This window comes from Cydia splendana, chromosome 7 (genome assembly GCF_910591565.1).
Source record: "Cydia splendana chromosome 7, ilCydSple1.2, whole genome shotgun sequence".
Lineage (NCBI taxonomy): Eukaryota > Metazoa > Arthropoda > Insecta > Lepidoptera > Tortricidae > Cydia > Cydia splendana.
The window spans coordinates 17,260,355-17,280,134 of record NC_085966.1 but is presented as its reverse complement, the minus strand read 5'-3'; the positions used below and the strand labels follow the sequence as shown (position 1 = coordinate 17,280,134).

The 19,780-nt window shown below is 38.5% G+C and overlaps 1 protein-coding gene across 8 annotated transcripts in view; it reads left to right on the top strand.

Annotated features, from left to right (window-relative positions):
- Positions 1-13,049: 13,049 nt before the first annotated feature.
- The window catches only part of LOC134792352 (uncharacterized), a 184,771-nt gene continuing 178,040 nt past the window's right edge, over positions 13,050-19,780 (top strand). For all 8 annotated transcript variants that reach the window (XM_063763626.1, XM_063763625.1, XM_063763624.1 and 5 more), the window contains exon 1: positions 13,050-13,606. In XM_063763626.1, coding sequence (XP_063619696.1) covers positions 13,157-13,606 — 450 coding nt within the window. In that variant the 5' untranslated portion in view covers positions 13,050-13,156. The remainder of the gene's footprint in view (positions 13,607-19,780) is intronic.

The window sequence follows — 19,780 nt, the reverse complement described above, 5'->3', positions numbered from 1 at the left end:
AGAAGGTTTGAAAGGGGGGTGAGAAGGGATTTTAAGGCTACTGCTACAAAAATAATGTATTCAAATTTAAAATGGAGCTATAGTAATACGCATAATAAAAAAAAATCGATCCAACAATCTTCCAAAATCACCTTTGTATGAAAACCCCTCTCACCCCAAATACGAGGCACTACGGGGTGAGATAGGTTTACCTCTTTATCGTCAAAGTTATGAAATAGAACTACCCAGAATAAAATAAAAACTAAAATACAAACGTCCGGAACACTTATTATATACACCATTCAGTTTTCATATGTAAAAATAAAATGTTATCGAGGTTTGAATTTCAGTTTTGACCCTACTCACTCCATTTTACGGTACGCATGGTCCCGGTATTTTAATGACAGAGTGTCATTTAGGGTTAAACACATTGGGTTGATTAATACTTAGGTGCATATGACATGACCAATGGTCAACTTTGCCGCCACTTTCTAACAAGTATGTAAGTTCGAGAGTGACTCATCCGTATCTAGTACAGATTGGGTAACCTATTACAACCTACCCAATATATTAAAATATAGCATTACTTATAGCGCAGGCAAAGCACTAAAATTGGCTAACATATTCCGTTGCCCCGCTTTATAATATCCTCCTCGGCCCAATCTGGGGGAACTTACAATTCTTTTAAAACGGTTTCGGCGGTCGGCTCTCGCAATATTGTGCCCCATTAACTTTTTCACGCCCAGTGCGTATGGAAATTGGACGTAAAACGAAATATACTACGATTCGGGATAGTTACTGTAAGATTTGTTGGTGTCGTCTCGCGGATTTGCTGTTTTCTTGATCTTTGGTGACAGGTTATTTTGGTAGAGGCCTCATTCTGTTAAACCGAGTGTGTGATTTTGAGCATATATATTCTTCTTACACATTCTGTCTTGAAAAATTTAAAAGCCCCACTTAAAGGTGACGTTCGGATGGCAACTGCAGCTGCCTTACTGTTGCGATATTACTGCGGAGGCGGTGCAATCAAAAAACCCCTGGGTTCTTTAGGAATCTGGCTTTTTCATGTCTCTCCTCCCCTACAGAATTGTAAACAATCATTTTTTTAAATTTATATCGTACGATATATTAAGATCGGCAATCAAATCACGTTTCCTCATTTTAAAGCTAATAGGAAATCCATGATATCCTGATAACAGATATGAAAGAAAACGGAACAAGGGCCGGCTAATACACTTGTGAAGGCTTCTCCGCCTTATCGGGCCACTTATGTTATCTCGGCGAGGCGCGGCTGCTGGGAAATAAAGGGTATAATATAAGTATAGTCCGACGAGAAATTGCAGAAAATTATTGAGGGCGCCACTTCCTACGTAACTAGGGTTACCAGATGACAGGAATTTTCCTGACATGTCAGGAATTTTGGCCTTTTGTCAGGAATGGGGACAGAACACGAAAATGTCAGATTTTTTTTGAATTGATAGACTTTTTTTATAAAGTACCTTTTTATTTACTTAATACAAATAATAAAACTTAAATTAATAAAACGCGGCTATGGGCTCAATCGGGTGGCCATCGCTAACGGCCCGTCGTCGTCGTAAAAATATGAATGTCAGGAAAAATATTCGGAAATCAGGAATTTTGTCAGGAAATTCTTAATTTGTATCTGATAAACCTATACGTAACTGACGTCTGACGTATTCCTACGTATTTTTGACGTACCAAAATGCTTAAACATGGCAACAATTTAGTACGGAAATTTTTGTACTCAATTTTATTTAATTTCTACTATTGTCAGTCGCACTATATGTACGTAAAGTGTTGTTAGTGGATAGGATAACAGAGTACCATATAGTTTTTAATAACTGGAGTAGCGTTTAAGAGCTTACTTACCACTCTGTCGAAAACCTTGCACAATTGTGCAAACTTTTGTATGGACTGACATGGCTATATGTACGTTACGTAGAAATCATGTAGAAATAGCAATACATTTGACGTCCCCTCCCCCGCAAAAATTGGCAGACTGTTTTGTACAGAAAATTACAGCCATGACGTCTCCAGTTACTAAACGCTCTGAGCAGATCAGTACTTATTATAACTGACGCAAAAGTCAAAATCGGCGTCGCTGCTAGGATTTTTGACATTTGCGGCAGCGATACATTCGGCAGTAATGTCACACCGCATTACTGCAGCAGTAATACTGTTGCAGTCTTAATCCGAATGCTACCATAAGTGTGTTAGCATCCCGCATTGGCTATATCATCAAATTATAGCAGCATTTCTACGAATGCACAAAATTCGGGCGAAGCAGACTCAATCCTGCAAAATATGAGTTGCAGTCGGAGTCGGAACCCAAATTGAATTACATGATAAGCGGAGAGGTTATCACTTTCGTTATCCCGGCGTGCAGGTACGCTAGATTAGCCTGACCTACTTATGCTAGAAATCTGGAAGAGACGGAATAATAATTGACCGAAGCGAAGCGAAGGTCTACGTTTTGACTCGGGCATTTTGCTTTCGTATGTCCGGATGTTCTCCTCTACAGGTCGCAATTCTTAACCGATTCTCGTGAAATTTTGTGACCAAATTCTATGACTAAATAAAATTTTTTTGTCAATCCGGTTTTTGGAAATTTTTAAAAATGGCGGAGTCGTGATACCTGTCGCCTAAACAAATAGTCGTATCGATATCATAAGAGTTTTTTCTTTTTGATATATGTTTATAGATTAAATGGCCAAAAATTCAGAAAATTTGTATCACTGGTTTCGGCGGTATTTAGATATTTAGTTTTTACTTGAGAATGAGTAGCTAAATTTCGTCAGCTTTAGTAAGAACTATCATGGCGCATTTTGCAAACGTTCGCTTTTTTGTTTGCATAGGGAGGTCCCTGGTTCCATCCCCAGTAATTGTATGCTGCTATATACATAACTTTTTGTATTTTTTTATACTTAAATTTCGTATCAATTGTTGTTTTTTATTTAATTTTTTTATTTTGAAAAAATGAAAAAAATCGTATTTTTTATTTATCAAGCGCGGGCTAAGCGCATTCGTTTATTTTTTGCAACAGATGATGGCTTTTTGCGCTTTAAAGAAAATTTGATTCTTGAATATACGGCGCCATACCTTTGGCCTATGCTCGTCTAGATGGCGACACCATTTTATATTTAACAATTTTTACTCATATCAGTAAAAGAACATGGGTCAAAATCATATGGCGTTGTAAAAATAAAAAAAATCATTTATCCATACATATACATATACAATACATTTATTGATATTTTTTTTTCATTTTCATTTTAATCCTGTATCGAAAGATGGCAGTAAATTTACTGTGACTACAAAATTTAGTATGACAATAACCCTCTACTACATATAGGGACCGTGCGCGTTGGAGGGTCTGCCATCTTCTGGCCTGAATCGGAAACATGTACATTGCCAAAACAAGTTCTACCATCTACCGTTCTTGTAGGTACGTTTCCTTATGCATAGTAGGTTCTGTCATCTTGTGGGCTACATCGGAAGCATAAACGTCACATTTACGCCTCACGCCAAAACTCTGACGGCTCCTATGCTACCCCCTATAGTTCACGCACGCCCACTATAGGGACCGTGCGCGTTGGAGGGCCTGCCATCTTGTGGCCTGAATCGGAAACATATGTGCACATGTACATTGCCAAAGCAAGTGCTACCATCTACCGTTCTCCTAAGTACGTTTCCTTGTACATAGTAGGTTCTGCCATCTCGTGGGCTACATCGGAATCATAAACTACACATCTACGCTTCGCGCCAAAGATCTGACGGCTCCTGTGCTGCCCCCTATAGTTCATGCACGTCCCCTATACACTTTATTCTCTTTAGATTAGATATTTAAATTCTTACTCGAGAATAAGTAACCAAATTTCGTCAGCTCATCTAAATGCTATCATAGCGCAGTTGGAAAGACGCTTACAAACAAGGATATGGGAATAGGTACCCGGTTCGATCCCCAAAAAATGCAATTTTTTTTTTTTTGCACTTAAACATCGTATTGCTGATTGATCAAGCGAGCGCGAAGCGCGAGGTAAGCGTATTCGTTTGAGTTTTTGTTTGAACATTTTTTAGCGGTTTTAGTTCAAGGGCATGGCTGTTCCACGAGTCAATTTCCACTTACGTTTATAGCATGGGCGGTCACCATCCATAAATCGCAGGGGTTAACATTGCCTAGGGCTAGAACTAGCTGTAGGTTGCTCGTACGTTGCGCTTTCCCGGGCTCAAAGTCTAACTAACAATAATGTTAGTTAGACAATAATGTTAGTTAGACTTTGAGCCTTTTAATTTGGATCGCCTCGCTATAATAGCCCATCATTTCCGCAAATCATTTTTTCTTCGAGGCAATTACTCCGTTCTCATTTTTTTCCAGTGGAATTTCTTCTTCATAAACTAAATTTTCCTTTTCTCAATTTATTCCCTTTTCTTTTTAATCCCAGTAGTAGTTAAAATAACCAGTAGGTTTTTTTTTCACTAACTAAATATTCTCTATCTCCATATTTTCTCTTTTTTGTAATGCTAGTGGTAAAAATAACCAGGTTTTTTTCAAATAGGTAGGTTAGGGTTATTTTTTTTGATGACCCTATAAACGAAACTGCTCCCAGAGATAGGTAGGTTAGGGTTATTTTTTTTTGATGACCCTAAAAACGAAACTGCTCCCAGAGATAGGTAGGTTAGGGTTATTTTTTTTGATGACCCTAAAAACGAATCTGCTCCCAGAGATAGGTATGGTTATAGTTATTGGCTGACAGCGTTTGGTTTTTTACTTGTAGTTTTTTAGATTATGTTTTAATTTGAGTGTTTTTGATATTTGTTGTATGGGAAATACCTACAAGTAACAAATATAATTACTACACCATTAACATACAGTAACAAGAAAATATTATCCTAGATATTTAAAAGAACGAAAACTATAAGTAAAAGATTAATTTAAAAATATTAAAAATAGGCGATTGCGGAAGAAAACCATTGGGAAAATATGGGAACGGAGTAATTGCTACCGAGAATGAATGATTTCGGGAAATTATGGGCAACGCAAAATATGAGAACGGAGTAATTGCCTCGAAGAAAAAATGATTTTCGGAAATTATGGGCCACGCTCGCGCACGAAGCTTCTTTATTAGTTGCAGTTTACAGGTTAATTCAAAGGTAATGTTGGTTTCCTAACATAGGTAGAGTTAGACCAAGAAAAGTCTGCAGAGATTTTGACACTGGCACAAATAACATTGGCACTGCGTGTGCTGTCAAAATCTCTGCAGACTTTTCTTGGTCTAACTCTATCCACTTTTCTATACAATTAGTATGGCGACGTGTATACTTAAGGGGCATCGACCGTACACTGACATCGGGATGATATTTTTATCATGTTATTTAGTAGTCATCGTGCGTCTCGCTTGCGCCAATACATGTACGGACAAGAACGAGTGAAATGCACGATAACTAAATGACATCAGTTAGATGTCTTTCTGATATCAGTGTAAGTTTGAATTGGCCTGTTAGCCAAAAATTGTTTCGTATGTCCATATGTTCTACTCTACAGGTCGCATATCTAAAACAATTCCCGAATTTTGTAAGCAATTGATAGTTAAGTTTTTATGGTCAAATTAGATTCTCTAAGGGTCAAACAGATCACTGTGTTATGTCTTTCCTGTAGACATACACGAGAGTTAAGAGCTATAAAGGCTAATTTTCTTATTTAACCCTTATCCACGTGAAAAGGTCCTCCTTTTATTTAGAGAACTATGATAAAATCATTGCTTAAATGCCCACAAGCTGTTAACTATTGCCCACAGGAGAGAAAAATGTACTGTTCGCGATAACACACTAGTTTTCTCTCCTGTGGGCAATAGTTAACAGCTTGTGGGCATGTAAGTAATGATTTTATCATAGTTCTTTAAATAAAAGGAGGACCTTTTCACGTGGATAAGGGTTAAATAAGAAAATTAGCCTTTATAGCCCTTAACTCTCGTGTATGTCTACAGGAAAGACATAACACAGTGATCTGTTTGACCCTAAATTCTTCAAAACAACGGAACCATACATTTATTCAGTTTTAAACTCTGCTCGCGAGGTCTACAGCTCACAGAGCCACTAGTAAGTATGAATAGAAACTATAGGAGGGTAATTTAATTAATCGTGACGTTACACGGGTAAAGGTAATCATAATAGTCATAATCATAATTAATACTGCGTTAAATTGCTACGCGGCGTAAGCGCCAACCGCTATAAGTTACCTTTTCTCGTGGAACGTCACAAATAATCAAGTTAAGGTGCATCCACACCGCAGTTAACTTCTGTGGAGCAACACTGTGCAACAGTAAGTAAATACGTAAGTTAACTAATGTTATCGACTTATCGTGTTTGGGTATTACTTGAGGTTTATTTAAAAAAAAAAATTCAACGGTTTCGTATCTGGAGGAGCCCAAACTTGGTATATTTTGAAAATTATTTTAATTTTAATTGAATGCAAGTGACGTAAATATAATAATGTGGTATATTTTTAGAACCGGCTCAAAATGCCCTTTCATTTAATACCACACACGATAGGTTTCTGAACAAAAATTTGTTTTTTTCCATACAAAAAAAAGATGACGTCATAACTCCTTTCCGTTTGTTTTTTTTTTGGTGCTACGGGTCAAATTAATTCAAATGGCCTAAAGATTAATCGTGCCGATTTTCATACCTTTAACACCATTTGCAGCTGATTCCCGAATTTCAGGTTTTACCGCTATCGCTATCTAAGAAACTCAATTAAGTAAATTAAATTCAAAGGTATAAACTCAAATGCGCAATTCTACGTATGTCTGCCACACTTATCGCATACCTACTACTACCTAGCTTACTGCTACTAAGCTAGAACGGCTTGAAAGCCTAACGGGAACATCGAATTTGGAAATTTCGTTATCTATCTGCCTCTCTATCGTGCCTTGCATATTTCAGCGATAGAGATGCAAACATACAAACGAACGTTTCGACTGGACTGTCCTTAGCAATTAGTGCAAAAGTGTATTTTCCAAAATGGCGCCGCTTCCAGTCGCTGTTGGGAATCAATTGAATTTCCACCGGAGATAGCGGGCCCCGTGAAATTGTGCTAGTCTGCGCTGTAATAACGCTGCCATCACGTTAATGTACAGTCGCCATCAAATATATCGGAGCTGCCGAGGTGGTCAAAAATATCTGAACACCCACTCTAGCGCCTTGAAAATAGAGGCGTGTTTCGATATTTGTGAGCACCTTGGCCGCTCCGATATATCTGATGGCGACTGTACCTACACTCTACAGTATCATATGCATATTTGGCCTATATTTATTTACCTAATGTTTACTTGCGGCCCGATTCGACCTTTAAGATATGTCAAATGTTAACGTCTTGATACGGTAGGGATTAGATATGACAGTGTCAAAAGCTACGTTACTTCAAGCAAAAACATATCTAATTCATATCGTATCTAAATAGACCTAATATTTGACGTATCTTTAAAGTTTAAATCGGGCCGTTACCTAGTCAATTTACAATTTGAATTCAATGTTGACATGAAATAAAACTATTGAAACGGATTATATCGCGTATATTGAATTCATCCCGACGATTCGAACCCTTTACAGCGTTCGTGGTCAACGGGTGACTGAGGAAAAACTGTACTGTGCAAAAACTACCCACTTACAAAATATTTCATTCATTCATTCATTCAATATACCTACGCGATATAATCCGTTTCAATAGTTTTATTTCATGAGTAACTGTCGCGGTAACCGAAGTCAATGTTGACATTTTACGAAATAGATAAAAGCGATGCGATGCTCGTAGTTACCCTAAGAGACCCTGTGAGAAGAAAATTGTCAAAAATAATCACGGGGTATAAACCTCGTTAGTAAGTTTCAAATAAAGTTTGTTATTGATTTTTACTCCGTGACATTTCACTGTGGTTCGTGCTATCCAAGCCATCGGCTTAACAAAGTTAAGAGACAGAAAACTTTTTAGTCAGATTATTGTTTTTAACTTCGTTGTTAGCTAGTCCTTTATCGAAAATGGATGGATGGAGTCGTTGATTTTTTCATTGTGATAGACAACTGTATTTACAATTTATAGGTTGAAAATGGAGACTTAGGGCCGCCCCAAACTAGCGTCTTTTGAGCATCGGCGTCAGTCATCCCTATGGAAAATGGCGTCGCTGCGCAGTTGCGTCAACGCTGCGTCGAGCAGCAGCCATAGAGTTGAGTAGACGCCGACGCTCGGGAGACGCCAGTGTGGGATGGATGGCCCTTCTTCTTGTTCGTCGGTATCACCCTTGACAGAGTGGTCGTGGTCATCACTTCAGGTGTTGGTGGCAAGCTTCACAACACGTCGCCACTCTTCTCTGATAGCCGCCTTCCTCGTGCATTCATGTAGTGATGATGAGCCATTTACTGCCGCTTTTATCTGGTCAGTCCACCTCATAGGCGATCTTCCTCGTGGCCTGGTACCCTCAATCTTTCCCTGGACCACAAGTCGCTCAATAGCCACCTCCCCTCGGCGGCATACGTGACCAAAAAAGGTGAAAATACGAGACTGCACCAAAGATGATAAACGCTGCTTGATGCCGAGTTCTCGAAGTATAGAATGGCCCTTAGGGTCTACGAAACCCTAAGGGCCATCTAAGTATGCCTTCACGACAGTTTAAATTCAATAGGTCTCTACTAGAGAAGGTAGTAGTAGAGACTCTCTACTACCTTATTTCCACAGATGACCTGTCTTTTAGTTGTTAATTGTTTGACCTAAGTTTTAGAGTTTACTTAAATCCCCCGTGTGATTTCAATGTTCGCCTTCTCGTAAGCCGACAGGGCCCGTACCTGTTCTATCTCATTTCGGCGGCACTTGAACTTCGCACACAATAGCCCGTCTTATGCGGGTAGTTTTCCTAATTAACCCCGCGCGGATAAGGGGTTAAGCTGTTTATTCATAACTTTATGGGATATTTCGGTTTTAAGATTTTACAGTTGTTTCAGATAGTTTTAGATTATGTGACGAGTGACATATATAATTTGTTTATACCGCACTTCAGTTACCTATTTGATCAAAGTACCTACCTACTTTACAGGATTTCACATAGTATAAAATCGGCGAGAAGTTAAAAACAACAAATAAAGGTGTTCTGTTAATAATAAAATAAGGCTTATTATTAACCGGGCAACTAAAATATTAAACAGGAACTTTCACTGGGCATATAATATTATAATTTGCCTGTGCATTAATATTTTAGCACCAATAAATTTATATTAGCCTCAAATTTAAGCATCATATTATTAAAAAACTGGCAACAAAATCAAGCCACCCAAAAAAATTATAGGGAACTTGAATTGATAGGTTGGCGTCTAAAATAATAAGTTGGCAACTAATATTGTAAAGCGATCATAAAATTTGGTTGTTTATATATATTTTGTACATATACAGAATACCTAAGATACCTATATACATAAGCTTTAAATACTCCATTTTTAAATAATTTAAATCTAAACATATATATACCTAGTACTTTAAATTGACAAATTTCCTAATCCACAAAACACCACAAATTTATTTACCAATAATACCCTACTATAGCTATACTTATAGTCGAAATTCCTAATCATGAAACACCTTATGGCCATTATACCATTAGGTCTTTAAATTTTTAATTACTAATTTCAATAGTTACCACTGTGTTCTGCCAGAGTCAAAAGATAGGTGCGACGACGAGCGAAGCGAGGAGGAGCGTGTTAGGTTGACCGTGTAGTGACCAAACAAAATATTTTAAAATAACTTCATCTTTAAATTAATAGATAGCCGTTTTCTTTTTAAAATGTGCTTCATAAATAGTCGCCAATATAATAATTCAGTTGCCAAATAAATATTTGGTACCTGCCTAAAAATAAACAAAAGCTGTAACGGCATTAAAATACAACTCATTTGTATGTTTTAAGGCTCCGTTTTTGTTGCCAAACTATTAATTTTAGTACCCATTTCTATTATTTTAAACTACCCAAATTCAATTAATTAGTTGACCGGTTAAATACGTGCCATAAAATAACAAGAGTATATGTACCTACATACTTACGATTACCTAATTACGTCTAGTACTTTTTACATAGCTTGGGTACGGTAACAGCAGTCCTATACATTCAATTTATAAATAAAAATATTATAGATTGTGTTTGACAAGTAGTATTTGTACATTTTTAATTATACCCTAACACACAGGGATAACAATATAGTGCTCTCTATTGATTCCCATAAAGTTTTAGAGGTAAGTCATAAATGTATTGTTTGTCTGCATTTTCGTTAGTCATCATTTGGGTTTTCTCAGAAACGCGTAACTTTTCAGGATTGCCATAAAACAAACCTAACCTAACCTAGCTATAGTATAACCTTACGAAAATCCTCAAAAGTTAACGGTTTCAGAATTACCTATGACTAATGATAATCTGACAAACATTACATTATGACTTTCAATAATTATCTCAAACAAAGGGATCCGACGATATAGGCGTGTCATAATATTATTGAAAATTAAATATAGGTATATTAGATATACTATAATACATGTACCTACACATTAACAAAATCTATCGAAAAGCTAGACGTTAAATATTGGTGATGTAATCCATGGAGTAGCGTTCCCACAGGTTCCATCAGGGCGAGAATTTCTAAAGCTCCTAAAGTGGAAAAAAGTTATTCACACCCCCCTTTTTTAAGAACCCACATTTTGCCTAGTAGATAATGCATTTATCGCCACATTGCCCTCTCGCTACACCCTCTAGTATAGGTAATCCCACTGATTGGGCTCTACCCAGAAGCTCTACCGCATACCGGCACCAAAGACATATGTAACTTCGTATAAGACGAATAAAGTCTAAGGAAAAAACGTGCCTCGGAATTCAAGTAAAAGTCATTCTCGAATAGATGGCGCACACACCTTTAGCCTATCCTCGGCTAGATGGCGTGACGACACCGTTTCATATTTAGCAATTTTAACACATAGATATCAGTGAATGAACTTGGATCAAAATTATATAAAAATAATAAAATCATTTATCCATATATATACATTTTTTGATAACTTTATACGTTTTCATTTTGAGTTTTAGTCGTGTGTCGATAGATGGCAGTAAATTTACAGTGACTACAAAATTTACAATGACAGGACCCCTCTATACTATCAATTCTTTTTGCCGGCACCTAAGACCTCATAAATAAAAATAAGTCTACCTATATAGAGTCCTAATATATACCTATTACATGCCTATAACGCTATAATGTCTACGTCATCTTTACTGCCGTATTCGAACTTCAAGATATTCACAAGAGACGACACGTACCGGATCCATTCTAGATACGTTATAGTTTAGATATCAACTAGTTCTCTTTTGCAGCGTAATTCGGGCAACCAATGTCACTTTTACGTTAGATAGCGTAAGATATCTATTAGATGTGAATTGGATCTCTAAGTCACATCCTGAAGAAATCGTTCAAGAGTATCTCCAGAATCGCGCAAATGTCATATTTGACAGGTTAGATCTTAAACATATCGTTATCGTGTCTTGGTGATGTCTAATAGATGTCTATTTCAAAATCCGAATCGGGCCCTTAGTAAGTTTAGCTACGGACCATAGGAAATTGGTAATCGAGAGTAAAAAAATAAATTAAGATGATTAATTACCTCTTTAATTTGCGTTTATAAATAGACGTACCTAGTCAATATAGTTCATAGTAATATTATATTAGAGGCGCCTCGGGTATTATTATTTGAATAAAACTACAAATAAATCACTCCGTCGTCCACCTCCCACTGTTAAGAGTTATTTTGGCTTTAATACTTTTTTTTGTCATATCCGTTTAAGAATGAATATGCTTATGTGATTAATATCATGTAATATAAATACCAATTACGAGCCTACAAATTGATGTCAAATGTAAACAAATTGTACCTATGCGTCTGAATGGAAAAAATGTAAACAGGGATAGCGTCACGTGGAACGACGCACCTCGGAATGGAACGATTATGCTACAAAATGTCAAAAAAGCAAAAGTACGAAGGACTCAAGCCCCTGCTACACGGCAGCCGACAAGCCTACTAACCGTCTGACCTAGGTCTGTCCTTGGTGTGTGGGTCCGTCTGAGTTGTCTGGCTAGACGGTGGCAAACCACAGTGTGTTCAGAACTCGCGGACAGACAACACGTATTGCAAGCGCACAAAATGGCCCCTAACCTTTCAGAAAGTTGGCGTGGCATTAGTACCTACTCAGTGGCGTACGGCCCTAAGGGCGGCGTATGCCACCCCTGGCGGATTGCATTTTGTTTTTCTTCCTTCACTTCTGGGGCGGCAAAACTTATTGGCCGGGGCGCCAAATTTCATAACCTACCTACTCATACTAGTGCAATGACAAAAAAATAAGTTTTTGGCAAAAAAATAATATTTGGTACAAGCTTTTATCGCTGACTGTACTTTTCTTTCCAGAGGCATCTAATACTCGTCGAGACAATTCTAAAAACCCCAAACACAATTAGGTCGCGTTGTTCTATCACAGGGTTCCTATGGCCACCTCCTGTCTCCATCATCAGATCAGCTCTATGGTACCATAATAATGCATTGTCACCCGACTTATATATGTATGCAAATTTTCAGCTCCATCGGAAACTAGAAAGTGGGTCTAATTTAACTTGCAAGATTTGGCCCATAAAAACATATTTACATACTTACATTAGGTATATTGCAAGTTAATAAAAAAAAAGTTTGTAAAAAAGGAAAAGGGTATATGAATGAAACGCTGGCTCAAAACACGGCATTTGTTGAGTCATTTCAACTTAATGAATTCGCTGGACTACGCTACGGGGACATACATAACTTTCTGAGAATGAAGAGGAAAGTATTTGATGAATTATTAGAAATGCTACTGAGTACCCATGGCATGGCTATTAACCACACGAGCGCACACGGCGGCTTAAAAGCCCCTGCTACACGGCAGCCGACAAGCCCCCAAACCGCGTGGCCTTGGTCTGTCCCGGACCGTGTAGACAGTTGTTAATAGGGGCGGCGACCGCGGCTCGAAGGGAAAGGGGAAAGGGAAGCGTGGCAGTCAGTTTCTCGCCGACCGCCGCGACGCGAGCACGCTCCGATGCGACCCGCGCCCTGACGCGATGGCCTCGTCCACGAGCGGCAACATCGTGATCGAGTGGTTGCGATCGCTCCACTTGGGCCAGTACGCGGAAAGTTTTATAGACAATGGTTACGATGACTTAGAAATATGCAAGCAGGTCGGAGAACCCGACCTGGACGCCATCGGCGTCCTAAATCCGACCCATCGTGCACGCTTGCTGCACTCCGTCAGAACTTTGAGAGAGGAAGGTGCAGCGGCTGTTTACTTCACGTTGGAGGAGGCGGCCGCCGCTCGGGATTCCTGCAGATGTGAGGAGGAGAACAGGAAGGAGCAGGCCTCGGCCGTAGTGGAGCCGGCGAAGTACGCGGACGAGTACGAGGAAGGAAAGGCTGAGCTGGTGAAGATTCCTCGGATTCAGCTGAAGCGTTTGCTGCGAGAGCGGCTGGCGCAGGACGGGATCCGTTTGAGCCTGCAGCCGTACTCAACCACGGTCAGTGTCTGTAGATGCGGCAGTGCTTCTCGCGTTCTGTGAAAGTGGAATTAAAGTCACACGTGTGTAGTCCTAGTGAGTGTTTTTAATATCGAATGAGGCCGTGTAGAGGCACTGCCAGCGTGCTATTTCTTTTGAATAAGTCTGTGTGTGGTACGGACGGGCCGTCTTCGCCGCCGCGGGCGGATCGCTTCTCGGGACGTGTTGCCATAAAGTTTGTTGCGTGCGTGATTTCCCTGGAGATGGAGGAGTTTGCGCGCCTTCCTGTCGTGAGAAGATTGTAATCGCGTGCCTCCCGGCTCTAAATTGGGTTTTACGATAAATCGCACAACCTGTTTTAGCTCCTTGAGGCGTTAATTAGCAGAACGACTTGTTCTCGCAAAATGAAGATCTCGGTTCGGAATAAACTGAGATGCAAATTAGTAGTCGTTTACGTTCCACTGAAGACTTCATTGGAAAGTTAATCAATCTTTAAGTCGCGTCGTCTCGAAATATACCTATACTTCGGTACAGGTATCCGTAATTTGCATTTTATTAAGGTTTTGAGTTAGGTACCTTCCTGTTATTCTAACAAGACTATTCGGTGTCACGCAGGATTCTTATAAAATGTGTGATAATAAGTAGGTACCTATCAAACAATTGTATTTTTTGCTCGTACGGCAAAATTTTGCGTAACTTTGGTATTAAGTAGGTAAGTACTTAAAGTTGCGGTGTTTTAAAGCTGTTCAGACTTATTTACCAAGAAGTTCATACCTATTTATATCTAGTAGGTATAATACTATAACTTAAAAACACAAAAAAAAATACTTACCTTCCTTGAAAAATGAAGAAAAATTGTACCACAGAATAAAACTGGAGCTACAGGTACGAGGTACGGACCTCCGTCGGAACTCATCCAATATTTTATGCGAAGTCGGACGGGGAGTTTTTACTTTATAACAATATTCTTTTTCGCTTGAAAAAGTCTCGTGTCAAGTTCATGAATATTTCCTATCTACCATTTATATTGATAAGGTGCGAATAAGGTCCCTCTAAAGTATTTAGATACATACCTTTAGAACATTTTTCTTATTGCCATTGGCACCTGTCAAGAAATAAGTTTCCTTTTGCGAAACACCCTTTTATACCTACGTCCGGTTTCTTTACATCGTTACTTAAGTTGAGAAAGGACGAAGGTATGCGATATTAGATTAGAAAAAAAGAATAAAAGGGTGTATTAAAAAAACACGCACAGAGCGTTCAAAAATATCTACCCTGATAATAATACGAATAGAGCAGCTAAATGACTTGCTAAAGAAGTAAAAAAATAATATAGGTAACAACCGTCTATTAAGTCTAAGACCAATCTAAGTTGGCAGAGATTTCGAATTTCTATAGCACAGATTGTGCAAGTGTTAATTAAATGTAATAATTTCATTCGACGTTTGACGTTAAAAATAAGACAGTGTGGATTATCAAAATCTAGCTTGGTCTGAATCTACTTGTTAGTCGCTTTTTAAATGCATCCTTACTTGGCGTCTGTTAGGTGTGCCTTATTCCACTGTAGTTTTTCGTAGGCCGTGACAGACCCACAAAACCTACCTAATTAAAATTATAAATAAAAATCCTGTCATAATATGTTCCCACTCCTTCCCCTCAAGTACTGCGTTTCGTAGGTATATGAGAATTTGAACTTGCCTTTACAATTTTTACATCGCCACTTTCGGCATAGGTAGGTTGATTTTTTAGCAAAATGTCTAAAACTGCAAAATTTCTCTACTTACATAAACGATTTAGAGGCCTGGCCTGTTCACGAAAAGTAGTGTCCGACCGAAACATGTTTTTTTGCCGAAACCGAAACCGAATGTTCGGCTTTGGCTCTAGTTTCGGCCGAAACCGAAACCGAAACTTTTGTAGACTTGTTAAAATCGTTGTTGAATGTCATAAAACCGCTTTTACACCCATATTATGGGGCTGTCAACACCCAATGTCCTTGAAATTGATGTTACTTAAGCAGTTTTTTAAGAAAATTACTAGAGTTAGACCAAGATAATTCTGCAACGATTTTGATAACACACGCAGTGCAAGTGTTACTTTAAACGTCAAAACTTCTATGAAATTATGACGTATAAATAACATTTGCACTAGTAGCACTGCGTATGCTATCAAAATCATTGCAGAATTTTCTTGGTCTAACTCTATTCATTCACCAGTCAAGCTAACATGTAGATACAGGGTCAACCAAAAACGCGAGCGCAGCGAGCGCGAAATTTTTTGTTAACAATATCGCAAGACCGGGTACCGATCTCACCTGGGCCTAAAAGTCCGAAGTGCCCCAGTGAGGCGAACTTTCATGCGAAGTCAAAGCCGTGCTTCAGGCTTCAGGATAAGTAGTTAAGCACAGACTCCAACCAATGTCCATTGTATTAAAAAGCGAGACCGCAGACCGAGCATGGCGCAGCGAGGCCAAAGGCTAAGCTGAAATAGAGGACATGTGGAACACAAACCAATGGTAAATTGAGGTAAAAAGTGAAGCTAAGGTCGAGCATTCGTATGAAAAACTGTACTGGGGACACTTTTAAGGGTTTTTTCTTCGTTTTAATCAATAGTCAGCTGTTCAGCTTCGCAAAATATTAACTATTCAGAAAATCTACTTTGCGGCACTAGTTGAGCGTAGTAGCCTTTAGCCTCGCTTAAAATTTGCCATTAGAGGTAGATAGAAAAAAAATCGGGCAAGTGCGAGTCGGACTCGCGCACGAAGGGTTCCGTACCACATAAAAAAAAAAAAACAAAAAAAAAAAGCAAAAAAAAAACGGTCACCCATCCAAGTACTGACCACTCCCGACGTTGCTTAACTTTGGTCAAAACTCACGTTTGTTGTATGGGAGCCCCATTTAAATCTTTATTTTATTCTGTTTTTAGTATTTGTTGTTATAGCGGCAACAGAAATACATCATCTGTGAAAATTTCAACTGTCTAGCTATCACGGTTCGTGAGATACAGCCTGGTGACAGACGGACGGACGGACGGACGGACGGACGGACGGACGGACGGACGGACGGACGGACGGACGGACAGCGAAGTCTTAGTAATAGGGTCCCGTTTTACCCTTTGGGTACGGAACCCTAATGACTGAATAAGTGAGTGCATAAGAGCGAAAAAGACATCGTTCGACTCGGGCCGAGCTGATACTCGGCCAACGGTTACGTGCGACAGTGCTATCTCATTCACTCTGATACAATTAGACAGTGTGCGCGTTATAGGTATTGACAGCCTCTTAAGACTGCGTCGACCGTCCAGTGGCGCTCTCATTAGTGGAATTGTGTTTTATTAAGAAACCAATTAATTTCTGTACCTATACATGAATCAGTATATGTAGGTAGGTATGTATTAATATTGTTGTCCTCCTTATTCCCCAACTTTTGGTCTTTGTCCGAAGTACCATTTTGTAAGTTTCGGCCCGGCCGAAAGGTTCGGCCGTTTTTTGGCCGAAACCGAAACTACAGCCGAAACATGTTTTTTTGGCCGAAACTGGCCGAAACCGAAACCGAAACCGAACCTTCGGTCGGACACTAACGAAAAGTCTTCTAGAACTCGATTTTGGGATACCCATGTTCACCCATATCTGTGGGACGACATGAACGAAAATCCTGTCCGGCCGGCCTTCTAATTATAATAAATATTTCTTTAAATGAACATTAAAGTCTGGAAATAAAATAAAAAATACATTTCATTTCATTTCATTTCATTTATTCATGCTAAATAACATAAGTATACAAAATATACACGTCATATTATTAAACCCGGATGGGGCATAGCAGAAAACTTATTATCTAGAACTTAAAAACTAAATTATCCTAATTACAATAAATAATAAATAACAATAAATACAAATCTTACGCGCACTAAACATCTTTGTCCCTGAAATACTCCTCTATATGATAGAAACATTTGTCTACTAAGTTCTTTCTTAATTGTTTAAAAAATACTGTATTGTTCTTTTCTCCTTTTAAGGTGTCACATACTGTAATACGTCTACCGTAAAAATACTCGTACACTTGAAAATCATTCGTCAGTCCGGTAAAAATATCCACATTACGCATAGTAAGTAATTCGTACCGGGGGAGCCTGTTATGGGCGGAAGTGTTGAGTTGATATTTTAATTGAGGTGTTATTAATTATTCGGCTGGGTAGTGATTAAGAGGGCGGAATATTACGCTGAGGGCACGCCCTTACGTCGCTTATATCGTATATGTTACGTGTGGAGATATGATTGTGACTGACGCATTTTATTGCGCTGTCTTATTAATAAGTAGCGACCCGCCCCGGCGTCGCACGGGTTAACAAATTATACCGAAACCTTCCTCAAGAATCACTCTATTGATAGGTGAAAACCGCATGAAAGTCCGTTCAGTAGTGTTTGAGTTTATCGTGAATATACAAACACACAGACAGACGCGGCGGGGGACTTTGTTTTATAAGGTGTTGTGACTAACCACCGACCTTGAATTCGCGCAGTTTCAGAAAATTTCGACCCCATTCTTACCTCCATCCACATAAAATCGATTCGTAGTGAGCTCTACAACAATTTGAAAAAAATTTAAGACTTGTACTAACCCGCCTCCAAAAAGCCGCTAGCATACAATATAAGTTACGCTTTTATTTTAAAACGACATTCTGAAGTGACATGATATTTGACATGACCATTCTAGTATGTTCATTACTTTAGTTATCGCTAAGTAATAAAATTACATTAGTCGAAGAACAATTACTTTTACAGGTAGTGACAAAAACAACACGTGTTCTTTATAGTTCATCAATAAAAATTAAACCAAAAAAAGCTAAACAAAGGTCGGCAAAATACAATCATATCTCTAAAAGCGGTCCTATTAGACAACCTTTAAATAGTATATAGGTAATACCTACGAAAAGGGCGTTTCTCAAAAGGGTTACTTTGTCTGGGTCGTGACGCGTAGGCAATTATCTTAATAACCTGCGGAAATATTTATTTTACTGTTAAAATTAAAGCTAAGTTATCAAAGACAAAATATCGATAATTTCTCCGAAAACAATATACCTAAATATATAGATAATGCAAGTTTTACGTTCGGATCTGTTACATTTTTTTAAACTATTTTATGATTATTTAACACTTAATATTTCAACTGTTACATTTTATAATTTCCTAGAAATAAAATTATCAAATGAAATAAAATCATGCCAAAGATAAAATCTATAATTTCTCCGAACGAGCGGATGAAATATGAAAACGAAATGTTGCAACTTCCACGTTCGGATCTGTTACATTTCAAACGCGTAGGAAAACGGATGTGGCACGTACAATAGGCCAAAAACATAAATATTGGCCTATTAGTCGGAACTGCGATACCGATACCCGGCGATATGTCAGTGCTTTGTGTTCAGAGTTCCGGCGGTAATCGCTGCACAAAATTGCCTTTAGACAAAAAATCTATGGCTGTAATTGTTCGTGTGAACGGATAAAGGGACCAGGTAGTCATGGGGGAGTCACAATGTGCTACAAGTTGATAGTGAGCTTTAAAATCCAACCATTATTATCGCTGAAATTGATATAAATGGGAACTTTAATGGTATCAACGCCACCGCGTTTATTGTTATGGAATCCGTTAAATAGTCTAAATAACCCGTGTATGTACAAACTAACCCAAAACAGTAAAATTTGATATTGAGCTTTAACATACAATAATTAACACCGCCAAAATTGATACAAAAGGGAAAGCTAAAAGTATTAACGCTAGCATTTATTAATGTAATAATTCTCTTTGTTTTGCTATTTTTAGGTTTGTGTTGTTCACTTAATTTGTAGGCGAGTCAATCGGATCACGAAATTAAGTCGTTACGAGTATTTACCACATTTTTATCCTCGTAAGTCCCCGCGTACTCGTACAAGTACAAATTAAATTCGAGTTTTAAACTATAGGAATAAAGTTCCAAATTCGAAAGCACGAAAATTGCTGGGTCTGATGATAATGATTCTGTAGTGGACGTTAAACAGTGTAAATAATGAACTGCAGAGGCTTGCGAAATTTGTCCTTGATAAACAGATCTTAAAAGAGTACACAAGCTTAACCAGGCAAATATTGACCGGAGCCTTCGAGCGATACCCGGGAGTTTGTAATGCCAGTGGCTTTCTTAGGTGCATTTTTTACCGTGCGT